Genomic DNA, 15008 nt, shown 5'->3' on the forward strand with positions numbered 1-15008 from the left:
ATATGAGTATATATTTTATTATTCATACAAAGTAGCAGAGGTAGAGCAGATAAAGTGCCTTAAACATCTGCAGATTTTTGTCACATCACAAAGAAAACTGCTGTCTAACCAGAAGTTAAAGTAAAAGGATAACCGGGTTGGATGTAGAGGAGATGTGTGTGTTTCCACCCTGTTGGGATCTGGAGCTGTACCAACTTCCTCCAACAGAGTGCGCCGTGGGTCCTCCTGAGCTGAGCCTCCAACACACCTGTGGCGCATCTCATCATCAGAGGATCCACTGCTATATAACCTGCCTTCAGACCTTGCCTCAACGCAGCAGTGTTGATCTAGTTTGGTTAGCAACCTGAGCCTAGTAAACCTGAGAATCTTTGCTATCTCCAGTTGAGATAAGATTCTAACTCTTCCTTGTTTTTGCCTCACAGGAATCCTGTCTCTCCTTGAAGCTCTGGATGAGCTTAACCTGCCTAGCCAGCCCTCGTGAGCCAAACCCGAAGACTCTTCTCTGGATTCCCCTGCAGCTCTTGGTTAAGAGCTGGAAACCCAAATCAAGGTCTGCCCTCAAAGTCAGAAGTAAGACGCTGAAGCAGTTATTGTACTCTGCTGAACAAACAGTCTCTGGACCCAACAGTTTCCTCTCTCAAAGAGAAACTCGGACTCCTTCAAGGTATTCCTCAGCAAACTCTAAGACTCATAACTCATCAGTCCATGTGCTAACTGAACTGTCATCCCTGCAGACTCCAGTGAACCTGCCCCCAGGCCCGAACCAGTTCCAGTGCAATATTCTTGTGCTTGTGTTATCAATAAACATTGTTAAACTTTTCATCAGCCTCCGTGTGTGTTCTGCATATTGGGTTTACTCTGTAACCAATCATGACACACCCTATTTATGGGATGGATGGTGCTTTAAAGGACGATGAACGAAAAGACCCCTTTTCTTAATCAATAAAAAAATCACATAATTGGATTTTCCCAGAAAAGCTGTTCTGCCTTCATAACCTCAGCTGTTTCAATCTGCGCTGTGGTTAGAGATCTAGTCTGGTCCACAAGTATGTGTGTGTAGTTGCCTCTAGAAGCAGGAGAGGGAGCCATTTCCAGAGCTGCTGAAGGCCTCTGATTCAGAAAGCTTTGAGGCATGTGAGCGATGGCTCCATAAAGCACTATTTTTAGAGCATGCAGCTTCTGCAGCTGCATGGAGGATTTAATCAGGATGATCGAACACCAGGAGGAGAAGTGATGAGCTTCTTAATGCCCCTGATTTGACTGATTGTTCTGCTTTCCTTTTTGAACACAGCAGAACGACACTTGAGACATCAGCTGCTCCTCTGCTGTCAGTCTAGGTGAGCTGATTATTTCTGAGCTGAAGGCTGAAGTTAGAGAAGATGCTGTGAGTCATTTTAATGCTATGGAAACCAGTAGTTTCTAGAGACTGATCCACCTCTGTTGTTTGTACAACAAAACACAGGCTTATATAAGCAGATCATAGGCAAGGATTTCCACAAGGCTTTTGTAGGTAGGTTCTAGCTCTGTGTCTTTAATAGGTTCCTGTTTTCAAACTGTAGGAAAAATGTAGCAACAAATGCAGAGTTTGTCCTGTCTGAACATACAGAACAATCTGTGTCGGTCTCAACCAGTCTGTTGGGCGAAGGGCTCAGGATATGCTCTCCTATAAGGTGCAGCTAGATCGACTTACGGCATCAGTCAGGTCAGGTGCAGCAGAGCTGTCAGCTTGTGCATCTCTGAGCTCATTCTCCTCTGGGATTAAGATCAGTTTCTGGATCTTGGAGGCATTTTCAGATGATTTGAAGGAGAAGTTCGGTCATATTCAGAATTCAAACTTCTGAAAGTACTTTAAATCTGAAATTATTACATCCTGTTCAATAAATGATCAGTGTTTTTAATCAAAAGTAATTTTCATTTGAATGTGCTTTACTGGAGACATCCATGTTTGTCAAAGAACACTACTGCCACCTACCGGTTTGTGACGTCACGGTGCGGTATTGGCTGTTGATCAAGTCCCAGTGCTGTATCTGCCGTTTGTCACAACGCGCTATTATCCAAGTCATCTTGAAAACATTCTTCTTCCAAATGTTGGCTACAAGTTGGCAATCCAACGACACACCCGTCCATGGAGGATCAGGAATCGGAAAGGTGAAATAACTCTTTTTTTTTTTTCACTTTTACCTGATGTATTCCAGCATCCAAGTTAAACTAGAGTTTAACTATAGCTCTGGTGAATTTCAATGGTGAAGTCCTCTGGAAATCTTCAATAATTGTTGTTGATTGCAGATGTGTCTAGTAGTTCCCATTGATTATGATTGTAAAGCGGGGAGAATGGCGCTAGGCTTACCGCACTGTGACGTCACTGCTGGAAGATGGCAGGAGGGAGGGGTTACTATATTTTGGCAAAAATGGCCGCTCCCAGACTCAGTGATCTTGACGAAAATTTTTTTTTTTTTTGTACTGATTAACACTAAATTATTTTAATCACTGCGAACGTATTAGTTTTAGGTATAAATAATGATCCATTGATCATTCTTTGCTGACCGGACTTTTCCTTTAAGGAGAGTGCCAACTTGTTTCATCCTGCTGGATTTAGCAGATGGGAAACCTGGGGTGAAATTGAATATACAAGTAAATACCCTCAAAATAACATGAAGTACAGTCTGTGGGTTCAAGGTATAAAAAAGATCCAAACAGATAAACAACAAGGAAACAGTGAAACCAAACGTATCACAGCAGCATTTCATCATGACCATCCCAGCAGGAACCTCCTGATGCCTGCCGACAGCGTCTGCTCTTAGCAGTCAGGATTTAATGTTATTCATTGTTAAATAAAACCTGCAGGAGTTACAACTGCCCAGCTGTTCTGGTCAACCATAAGCTTTATTGTGTCCTAATAAGCTGTTGCAGCAAGGATGAGGAGAAACTAGCTCAGAGATGAAGAGGAATGGTTCAACAACAGTTTTATTGTTTTCTGTAAATACATTTCTATAAATCTATGTGCAGTTTTTCTGTATATATATATATATATATATATATATATATATATATATATATATATATATATATATATATATATATATATATATATTATATATCATATATCATGGCCTAGAATATACTGTATATCATCACAATAGTACACCATCCAGAGCAGAACCTCAGAGCGGAACCAGAATCTCTCTGGTTTCAAAAACAGACCTTCTAGCTGTAACATTACCAAGTCAGATAAAATTAGCCCAAAAACAGAGAGTGTCGATTCTGTTTGGTGTGAACTGATTGGCTGCTTTTAACTGGGTTTCTGCAGGCAGAACCCACCTCTGCTGGAAGGATCAACCTTTTCCCTCTGACTTCTGCTTTTATTGTCATAATGTTTTTCCTGTCTACCTTTTTAAGGTTCTGGAGGTCCAAACGGCTCAGAACTCATCGTTGAAAAGTTTGATTCACCATGCTTGTCAAAAAGCACCCTTTAGAGTCAGAGGACATGACTTTAATTATTAGATAAAGTGACGTCAGAGGTATTTAAAAGAGTTCTGGTCTCCCAGCCCTCTGAATGGACCGACCCGGCTGAAGGATTTCTGGATCTTTGTGGCTGATCCAGCTGAGCTCCTCCTCCAATCAGCAGCTGCAGCATCCCATTAAACTCTGTTACGACTCCTTTCTCTGAAGTATCAGTTTTGGTTTCCTCTTTTTTGCCTCATCGTCAGTGAATATGTTTGTGGTTCGTTGTGCCATCCCATAATGGTCAGCATATTAATATAACAGCCAGGATTTTTTGTCTGAATATGTTCCTAAAGTTAGACTCAATATATTTTCCGATCCACTGGAGTTCTTCAGATTCCAGGAGGCAGGGGCGGATTTACCATTGGGCAAAACTAGGCAGTTGCCTATGGCCCCAAATTCCTGGGGGCCCATAAAACTCCTTTTACATGTATGGATAATACAGCTATTACATATTTGTGCAAATTAATTATGTTTTTGATAAAAATAATTTCCTTAAAATGTTATCTGAACGCTTATAATATTAAGGGTGTCTTGGGGGTCCCCCTACAGTCTACGTTCAGACCGCACGAAGCAGAAGCAGCAAAAATGTGCATTCTGCTTCGTTGTTGATGCTTGTACAAGTTTAGTTCTGACGCGCCGCTGAAGCATCTTTGTGTCATTAAATGTGTCTCGTCTCGGGGAGGGCCCTTCAGTGTCCACCACATTGGATCAGTCCATTTGCTGTGTGTGCAGAAAGGTCCAAACAGACAGCAGCAAATCCATAAAAAAACAAATGGGAAGAGCAGTGTTGCCAACTTAGCTTTTGTCACTATATTTAGCGACTTTTCAGACCCTTCTTGCGCTTTTATTACAAAAAAGTGCTTAACTCCAAATCTAGTGACTTTTTTCTGTTACTAGAGACTTTGGAGACAAAATATAAAAGCACCGAACTCTGCTCTCCAGAGCAATTAGATTTGTAACCCTGCGTCCTGCTCTCCTCTTGTCTGCTGTCATGATTCATGCAGCTATAATTTAAAAAGGTCAAACAAATTAGTATGTCTATTCTATTAAAATTATTGTATCTGTATGATGGGTCTGCTTTATGTGTTGTCTTCTCAATTTAAAGGGCCCCCTGCCTGTTTTTGCCTAGGACCCCAAATTTCTTAAATCCACCCCTGCCTGGAGGGTTCAGGTTATCACAGAAATTGTTCTTAACTTTAAAGCAGATTAAAGCAGAGAAGCGATCCACCCTTGGTTCTCTTTAAAAAGGCTTAGGGAGATAATATTACAGACTGGAATCAGTTCCTGGCTTTAGCTGTGAATAAATGAACCAGTTCCACGGAACCAGAAATCCTTCAGTTCTTCCTTACTGGAGGATCCTCAAAGTTCCTGGAACACATCAGACTAATAAAGTTGTTTTAATTTTTTTGTTTGATACTAAGGTTAACTCTTAACTATTGCAACTGTTCATATGTTTAAACCATAATCTGCTTTTTTTCTGAGATATTTTATCAGCTTTACAAATTGTTTCTTCTTCTTGTCTGTTCCTGAGTTTAATATTATTTCTACTGTTTGATATTTTTGGCATCTCTTCTTATTAATATTCATGTTTCTCTCATCCAGTCCTACTAGTTCGACAGCTCTGTGTTTGTTAAAGTCTCAGTTGTTTCTTCATCAAACAGCATGAAGCCAATTGGCCAAAAGAATGATGCAAGCCTCTCTGCCACTATCATCATTAAACTGGAGCAATATTTGTAAAATGGAAAGGAAATGGAAATCTATCAATTTTAGAAATAAAGACAAAATGCGGAAAACTATTGAGGCAACAGATTTGAATATCAGAACTGTCACAGTAGGCTGATGCTGAACAGCAACTGTAATTCAACTATAAAAGACGTTAATTTTAATTTCCTTTCTTTTTTTAATATTTATGATGTTTATATGAACACAACTTGGAGCTGAAGTCGAATCCTCTGTTTATGTGGAGGGAATTAGCGAATAACGATGGTTCTGATTCGCATCATCAGGCCTCATGATCACAGCTGGAGCCACACATGCACGGGAATAATATGCTAACTCTGTGCAGAAAGAGATGCTGGGCCAGGCTATAAACTGCACCACCGGCAGCTCCAATTCAGAGATGATGGGTCTAAATGAGAAGCATTAGTTTGGGTTCAAAATTAGGACCAACATATCAGGTTAAACATCCTTGAATCATTGGAAGCAGGCCAAAATCTGCCTGCAGACTGATGAGGTCATGACAGAGATGATTATTAACAGAAACAGCTGCTAATTGGGCTGCTTTGTTCCTTCCTGTAGTTGTAAACCAGAAGCTGCTCCACTAGAGTCCATTAGCATAGAATCAGACTTTTGGCCATTGTCTCATTATGATGACATCCTGGTCGACATGCTAAATAATTTAATTCAAGAAAAACCAAGAGTTACTGTAAAGTTTAGATGTAGTCACCTTGTGTGAGGGTAGTATATATATACAGTAGAAGTTATGTTGGTAATATAGTCAAAGAAGTAATGAACATTTGCTTAACGTTTAGCAGTTATTTTGGGCATTGCATAAAACCAACTCTATTAATAAATGTTTGCAGAGGTGTGATCTCTAAAAAAATCCCACAGATTTTATTGGTTTTGTTTAAGGTCCATAAACCTTGGTAATGATTGTAGCAACTAAAGCTCAACACTGACCAGGGTTTCCATTCAGATCATCATATTAACACTAAGAGATTTAGGAGACAGAGTAGTGAACACAAAATGCAGCTTTAGTTGATAAGTAGAGTGGAAAGCAAACTAGGAAAACAAACAACAGAACTGTAGAATCAAGAGAACACGTCACTAGAACCTAATCTGCCAATGTTAATCTATCCATCTAACATTTATACCTGCTTATCATCGCAGGGTTGTGGGGTGGAAACCTGATCCAATGCACCAAAAGATGGGAAAATGCAACATCCCATTTGTGGGATTATTGTGCAGCCTCATGCTGCTACAGTAGGACTAATGTCCGCAATTAGAATGGTTTTAGAAGGCAGGTTAGATCTTGCCAAGCGTTAAAGCATAACAGGGGGTTTAATGTATGCCTTTACAGGGTTTTTGGGTGATTTTTGGTGTTGTCAATTAACAGGTTAAGAACCAATGAGAAATCCCAACAAGATCATCTCTGAACCTTTGGTTCTCCAGTAAACCGCAGTGTCATCGACATATGGAAGTGACATGAGACAGCAGTGATATTTCCAAGGAGTACCCTGCCTAAAAACGTCAAAATCAGGACTGCATTGGGTGATCTTGATCCTCCAGGAGATCCCAAATGGTCTTAGAACTACACCTACAGCTCATTAGGTCTCACTTAATAAGTAAATATTGGAAACACGTGGGATTAAAGGGAGATTCCATTGAAAAAACTACATTCTAAAAAAAGACAAAGGCCACTAAGAAGCATCTGGATGACCATCCAGCACTGATGCCTGGTCTGATCACTCATTTCACACACCTGCTTAGCTCCACCCAGTTCTCATTAAACACTCATCTGGTCCACCTTCATTAGTCTGTATAAAACTATCCCTCAGATCAGTCATCTCTGCCAGATTATTTTAAACCGTTGATGAGACTTATTCTAGTGTTCCTGTGTTCCGGTCACGTAATCCGACCTGTTCTGCCTCTCGATCTTTGTATCTGCCTGTTTCCATCTGATCTGTTTGCCGGTCCAATCAAATGACTACTGCATGATCTCTGCCTGCTTGTATAACAACCGAAACCATTTCCCGACCATTGAGTCTGCCTGCCCTCGTCCAGCCTCTCAGCCGCACTGTGTGCTCTGACAACCACTAATTTTGGCTTTGGCTTCGCCCTCTGTATCATCCTGACTACATTCATCTGCTCAGTTCCGATCTCCTGCCTATCCTCCGACCACCGATAAATCAGTGCCTGGGACTCTGTGCTTAAACCGCTGCATCGTCTTGCCAGGTTAGTGACTCACATGTTTGTGATCATTCACTTCCAGAAAGACGTGGTCACTAACCTGCTGTCTCCACCTGCAGATGTTCCTGCCTTGGACCCTGGTGCCGCTTACTTTGATTCTGTTATCAATGAACGTTCTGAGAAATCTCTTTGACTGACTTGAATACTGGATCCTTCAGTTCTGAGCCTGATATCCAAGTCTTTAGGGGAAATATTCTGTGGACTGACGGAGCACAAGTTAAATTTATTTGGAGGTTATGTGCCATCCGACTCCTGGGACAGAACTTAGAGAAACTGGTCGATGTTGTGTAATGACCATAAATCGGTTCCTGGTTCAGAACAATCATGTTTCTGAATGAAAACAGCTCTGTGCAGTGGGGTAAAGATTGGTTTGCAAAGTAAGGTCTTTACTAGCAGTGCTAATGTCTGATGGCGGGTGGTGCTTCCAATTGTCGCATTCTTACGTTCGGGAGAGATATGCTTTGTCCCCGTCGGGTCAGAAGGCTTATTTCTCAACAGTGGAAATTATCATAGCTTTGGTGTTTCTACAGGATAGATGTCTGATATACAAAATTTATATGAAGATCTAAAAAATTTAATTGCCACAAAAAAGGACATTTTAAAGGGACCAAATAGTTTCCTACAATATGGAAGGTTTACTAAAACACAATAGATGTTATCAATTTCAGCTCATTGGTATCAGTAAAAGTGTCTTAATATTAGTGATTATAGGGTCCGACAGCCTGCAACGATGATTATTTGTCTGTTCACTGAAGCTTTATCCTTCCTGATGTTCTCAGTCTGTGTTTATTACAGTTGGAGCTAAATAACGCTCCTCAGATTTCTGTCTTACATTTATAAAACAGCATGAAGTGAAACATAACCACCCTGAGGGGGTCTGAAAACTCTTTCAACAGAGTCAACAAGAGCTTCTCATTTGCAGACGTTTGTTGATTTAGAGTTGTCAAATATTTTCTAATTGACTAAAATCTATATCAAATCAATGATGTATGAATGTCTTCCAGCACCAAATTAGGAGCTTAAATCTTTTTCTGCTTTTTTCTTTTTCTGTGTCCTCCTTTAGTTATATTTGCCTTGTTTGTCAAATATCAAAGTAAAAAATAAAACAAGTGGGTGAGCATGGTGTGAATCATTTGCTGCAGACTGTAAGTTCTTTTCAGACATATAGTTTCCCTCGAACTGCGCTACTGGTGAACAGACAATACAGAGTTACATCATTTCCTGTTATAAAACTAAAGTAATAATATTTAAGTTAATCTAATATTGTTTTGTTTATTTAGCTTGTGCAAATCTATAACCCTGATATTAAAAAAAGACATTTATTGGAGGGCGTCCATTGAGAGCTCTCAATGATGACTGTCTTTTCACTAGAAGCCAGCCTCGGCCACCAGGAAGTCAATGTGATCCTTGTCTTTGGTCTTGAAGGCCTCAGCGATGATACGAGCGGCATCTTTGTGCTCCCGTCCTCTGAGGGAAACTCCGTTGACTTCCAGGATGACCTGCCCCACTTTCAGCTGTCCGCAGTTATGAGCTGAGCCTCCTTTCTGTCAGTGTGGACACAGAGAAAGAACACAGAGGATCTTTAGTGAGAGACGCAGGGAGAGGAAAGCCACCGCTGCTAGGTACAGACGGGGCTTGATGTAGATGATACCATAGAGCAGGGGTCAGCAACCCATGGCTACACAGCCTCTTTAATGCCCCCTTGCGGCTCCCTGGAGCTTTTCAAAAATGTATTTATGTATGGATTTCTTTGTTGGTCTGTTATTATATGGTATGCAGGTCAAGCAAACATATAAAAATACTTTGATGCTTTAAAACTGTTGGGATCTGGAGGTCTGTCCACCTTCCTCCAGCAGAGGGCGCCTCTGGGTCTCCTGGAGCTGAGCTGACGACCACACCTGCGACCCATCAGTCATCAGGAGACCAGCATATAAGCAGCGGCGGGACTACATTCCAGCGCCAGAGTGTTAAGCCAGTTATGGTTAGCGAAGCCTGAGCCAACCAGCCTGTCTGATTCTCTGACTCCCCTGAACCTTGAACTTGAACCTGATCAGTTTTTGTCTTTTCTGCCTCCTAGGAAGAAACCTGACTGAACCCTGGAACTCTGGAGGAGTTTCATCTGCTGAAATCTGCCTGCCGGCTCTCTGGAGCTCACCTGAAGAAACTAACTGTGTAAACCTGCCTGCCCGCCCTCAAGAAGAGGATCGGAAGAAGACTCTGGATCTGAACATTAATAAGTCTGAAGTCGAGCCCTGCCGTTGCTTAGCCCTCTGCCAACTTCAAGCCTCTGGACCAAACCCGGTTCCCCTCCTCAGCTGCTAAACCTGAGAAACGTCACAGGTACAAACCTGCACATTTCCTCTGGCTAAGATCTTCAGCATCCTGGCTAACCAAACTGTCCCTCTCTACAGAGAACCCTGTGTGACCAGTCCCGGACCTGCTTCTCAGTATTATTCATATAACTTTGTGTTTATCTCAATAAACAGTCAAACTTTTCGTCTGCCTCCGTTGTGTTCTGCATGTGGGTTAGAAACCTGAATCCCATCATGACAAAAACTTTGTATAATAAATAAACTTAAACAATACAGTAGTAGCCTTTCAAAATTTCCCCACTTTCCTTGATGGGTCCTTGGCTGGTCTCCTACAATTCCTTTTTAAACATCTAAAATATTCTTTCTTTCATGATTTGTGGACATTAGGATCTAAAGAGTAGCGTTATCTCCTTGTCAGAGCCTGCAATTCAGTGAAAGGGTGCAGTTAGAGTAAAAAAATATGCATGCCTATGAGAAGGCCAGTTACTGGAAGTTGGATGGGATTTTGTTTCCATTCGGCTGACTTTTGACTGCGAAGGGCCATTTTGAATGGTTGCTACTGTAAGTGTAAAAATTTCTGTCAACAAAGATTTGCATCATTGCCTGCACCGCACATTTCAGCGCGGCACGGTACCAGGCATTTGGCTGTTGTAAAAAAAGCACCGGGTGTGTCTTGTGCCACAGATCCGAAAGGGAGAAAAAGGAAGATAGCTGATGAGAACAGGGGATTCAAAGAAGAATGAGAAGATGTCAAATAATAAAAATAGTCATTTGGAAAGACATTTCCAGGAAAGGCATGCTAAATATGCAGCCGACCACCAAGTTGGGAGTAAGAGAAAACATTACTGCTGCTAGTTTGGTTGCAAGCATAGAAAACCATCCACAAATCAAACAGGTAGCGCTCTGATGCAGGGATGGGAACTTTCTTCCATTTTTTCCGCCAAAATTCTCAAAATAAAAATGAATAAAAATCCTATTTCTTTGTTGTGTTTCTATAATTTCATCAATGCAACAAAAACAAATACATTAATATTGTAATGGAGTTTAAACTTAAAGCACCAAATATCGTACAGCAGAATAGTCACATGATGTGACATTTGCTCCAGGATGAACATTTAACCATGAATGCTTATTATATATCTTTTATAGTGGGCTAATACAATTAGAGCCAGTGTTACCATACAAGTCTTACATAAGACTTTAACATTTTTGCAGCTCCAGACAGATTTGTTTATTGTTTTTTTTTTGGGCCAATAATGCTCTTTGAACAGTTTGGGTTGCCGACCCCTGCCATAGAGGCAAATATTTATACCATCATAGTAAAGTACTTGTGTTTGTTCAATTTCTGAGTTTGCTAGTCTCATTTGCGGGCAATTATGCAGTGAATGCATGTATTTGCAGGATGTGTTTTCATGTGTAAACCTTTGTCCCACAATGGGGAAGTTTACTCTCTGCATTCAACCTTTCTTAGGGAGAAGTGGGTTGCCACTGTTAGCAGTCTGGGGTTAAGGGTCTTGCTCAGGGACCCAGAGTGGTAGTCTGCGGGAGTATGTGTGGGACCTGAACTCAGAACCTGTGGAATTAGGTTTTCTAGTTCTAGAAACATCTTTTCAGGAAAGGTTTTCCTTGTTTTTTTATCTTTATTATTTAACTTTTACAGAACTTTAAAATGAAAGCTTGAGTATCAACATTAAATCCCCTTCATCTCCCACTGCACGATCACCTCCTAATGATAAACCAGGTTATCCCTGAGAAACTCTTAGCTTAAAATTAGCAAGTTATGAAAAATACTTTAATAAGAATCAACCTTAATCCCATAACCATATAACCTGCTGTCCAGTTCCAGTGGTATTGTATCCTTTCTACATCATTTACGGTTATCAGCCAGCAGGAGAGCTATGTCCCCTCAAGATTTAAGCACATGCCTATTCCCGAGGTGAAGCGATTCACACCTCTGTTGAATCTCTGGCTTTCTCCGATTCACTGATCAGGACCTCAAATCCAGATTCTGAGAAGGTAACTTGCTTTCTCAGCAGCCACTCACCTTCTCTCCTCCTCCACAGGGATTCCAGTTTGTTCCTGCAGTATATTGCAGTTCTGCACTTGCTCCTTGTTTAGAAGAAATCTTTGTAATAATCTAATAATATCAATAATTTGATTTTTTTCTGTTCATTCAAAGACAGTGTTAAAAGTTTCCCAGAAAGAAGAAATAATTTCTTATAATTTTTTGGTGTGAAGTTCTCTCCTATAGGGGGAGTCATTCGACTGTCTCTGAAGGAACATCAGAAGCCAAACCAAATGTTTGAAGTCCAGAATGATTTAATGGAGAAAAAATTCAGCTTGTGGGCGTTTAAAGCTGAGTCCCTGCTGCATCACAGAGAGCAGCAAAAGAAAACCTCTGGCTGTGTTTCTACGTGTGCATCTAAATTTAACCCTAAGCTAGAACAGAACCTTATCTGCATAACACTAATGTACTGAATATACATTAGCATATTCAGTACATTCAGTCAGGCTGTATATATATATATATATATATATATATATATATATATATATATATATATATATATATATATATATATATATATATATATATATATATATATATATATATATATATATTTTCCACTGATCATTCTAAGCTATATTTGTCAATAATAGGTTAAATAAACTACAGACATGTCACTAGGACACAGAAACTTGACTGGGTTTCTTATTTTCAATTCATTTTAAATTCAGATAAGACAGAGGTTATTGTCTTTGGCCCTAAATAACCAAGCTCCATCTTCTATCAGGGATCTGATTGGTCCTTATGTTCCTAAAAGAGCACTCCGCTCTCAATCTGAACGTTTATTAGTGGTTCCTAGAATTTCTAAAAGTAGAATCGGAGGCAGATCTTTTAGTCATCAGGCTCCTCTTCTGTGGAAATTTTAAGGGTAGGCTTAAAACTTTCGTTTTTGGTTAAGTTTATAATTTGAGTGGCTCAAAGCTATCTCAATAGATGTGCTGCCATAGGTGTAGGCTGCAGGAGGACATAGGGAACACTTCATCTTTCTGTTTCTTTCTACTTTTATTCTCCAATTCTGCATTTTTTGTGAGTCAGCTTCCAACTCTTCTCTCTGTTTTTCTCATGATGGTCTCTATACCTGGCCTGGTGCCTGTGTAACTTGTTCTCAAATGACACATTTTAATGTTGCAAAACTGCTTGGTGAAGAAATAAAGGAAAAAATCCTGTTAAACAGTTTATTAAAGCAGAGAGCAGAAAGTATTTCCTGTTGTTCAAAATCCTTTTAACCTTGTTTGTCTTTGTTTTTCATTAACAAACAAAATTAAAACTGTAACTCAAAACCAGAACCAATTATTTTACTGTCTTACCTGGATGGTCACAATACGAGGCAGAGGTTGACGTGTATTTGCTCCTCCCTCTATAGCAATGCCCAAGGTGTTGGCATTTTTCACCACTCGCACCAGCAGAGTGTTAAGTGCTGAAATGGGGGAGCTTGTCTGCTGTGACACAAGGTGAAGAGAGGTCAGCAGTGTTTTTTAAGGCCATCTATCATGATCTTTGTTTATGTAACATTTCAAAACTGAACGCAATCTTGAGTAAAAATGAGTGGATTGGAGGTTATTCATTCTACATTGATTATTCAGGTTGGTTTGGCCTGCTCCCAAACAGAGGTACTTTAGTATTCAGAGGTAATTCATCATTGCAGCTGTATAATTCATCGCTGCTTGAGTGCTTTATTTTCTGAAGGGTTACAATTTATAAATGAGTTTGATGCTGAGTAACAGATGGGATGGTGATGGAGAAGACACTAAAACTAGATTTCAACATCAAAAAATGGGGACATGACAACAGAAACCTCCATAGGATCCGGAACGCAGCCATACTTGTCTTGTGGAAGGTGTGTGGGCCCCTTGCTGTTCCAGATTTCCCTGCTTATTCTTGCTTGGTCTCGGGCTGCCATCCTTACTGAGGCCTCCAGCCTCCGCTATGTCCACACCACTGTCCTCACTCAGAGTCTGACCACTGTCGGACAGCTGAGACAGGGTTGCACCTGGAAGAGGCAGAAGTAAAGTGCATCTTAGGATGTTGAGTCATCATCAGGTCTAAACATCTGCAGATGAGCTCCAAAGTCAAAAGAAAGTTTTGTGTTCATAGGTGCAGTTAGCATGCTGAAGCCGTCAGTTCCTCCATCCACTCACATGAATAACAGGAAACTACATTTCCAATTGATAAATTAAATCAAACCCTATAAGGAGTTTTACTGTGGCTTTACAGAGATTGTTGTTTAAGGACTGGCTAGAGCCTTCATGTCATGCACCACAATTTTTTCCTATTTTATGCTTTTTCGTATTTCTGTGCTTTACAAATTTAGATTTAATTGGTATAGTTTGGCAAATAAACCATTGCTTTCTACACTTTTTCGGGTCTCTGCTATTTGAATGCAGCCAATTAAAACCTTACAAGCTCCTAAATAGGGCCCAGTAATCAGCTCCTGATAAAGCAGATTGGATTACAGATTACACGGATCTGGAGAAGTGGATCATTTCTCCCTGCATCGCAATTTCATGGACAAGGCTGGGCTTGGCGGTTGCCACTAGATACTAAACCCATGTGTGCTATCTTCCAACTCTTTGGTTGCAATCAGCTCTATTCCACTCATCTGTGAGCCCCTAAGATTGGCCTGAACATTGTTCAGATCAGTGAAAGCTTCTGTCACTAGATATACAGCATTTTTTTCTGTCTGTGTCTGATCTCATTGTTAAGACCTCACTCTGTACGAGACCCTTAATATTTCCCCTATCTTTGGATAGTGTTCTGATCTCTGCCTTGCTCTGGTTGCCTTTTGTATCTCTGCTTCTTTATTTATCTCTGCTTGTCTCCTTGAACCCCAGTCGGCCTCAGTAGACGGCCCCTCATATTGAGCCTGGTTCTGCTGGAGGTTTCTTCCTGTTAAAAGGGACTTTTTCCTCTCCACTGTCGCTACAAGCATGCTTAGTGTGAGGGATTGCATTCAATGAAATCAACAGGTTTTCCTTAGATAGAAAACTTTAAATCAATTTGAATGGATGATCTGGTGAACTGTGAAGTGCCTTAAGATGACATGTGTTTTGAATTGACGTTATCTATCTAAAATGAATTTAATTTAATTTAATTGAATTTTAATTTGACCCATTACGAAAAAAACATTGTTTTATGAGCAGACTAACACCTCAGTA

The 15008-nt window shown here is 40.3% G+C and overlaps 1 protein-coding gene across 1 annotated transcript in view; it reads right to left on the bottom strand.

The window, feature by feature from the left end:
• Positions 1 to 7759: 7759 nt before the first annotated feature.
• Positions 7760 to 15008, bottom strand: part of LOC119789282 (whirlin-like) — a 74328-nt gene continuing 67079 nt past the window's right edge. The window contains exons 10-12 of the mRNA XM_038294104.1: positions 13677 to 13843; positions 13161 to 13292; positions 7760 to 9017 (exon numbers count right to left, since the gene is read on the bottom strand). Of these exons, the coding sequence (XP_038150032.1) occupies positions 8841 to 9017; positions 13161 to 13292; positions 13677 to 13843 (476 nt within the window). The 3' untranslated portion in view covers positions 7760 to 8840. The remainder of the gene's footprint in view (positions 9018 to 13160; positions 13293 to 13676; positions 13844 to 15008) is intronic.

The sequence above is a fragment of the Cyprinodon tularosa genome, unplaced genomic scaffold, assembly GCF_016077235.1.
Source record: "Cyprinodon tularosa strain WSP-4 unplaced genomic scaffold, ASM1607723v1 ctg334, whole genome shotgun sequence".
NCBI classification, from domain to species: Eukaryota; Metazoa; Chordata; class Actinopteri; order Cyprinodontiformes; family Cyprinodontidae; genus Cyprinodon; species Cyprinodon tularosa.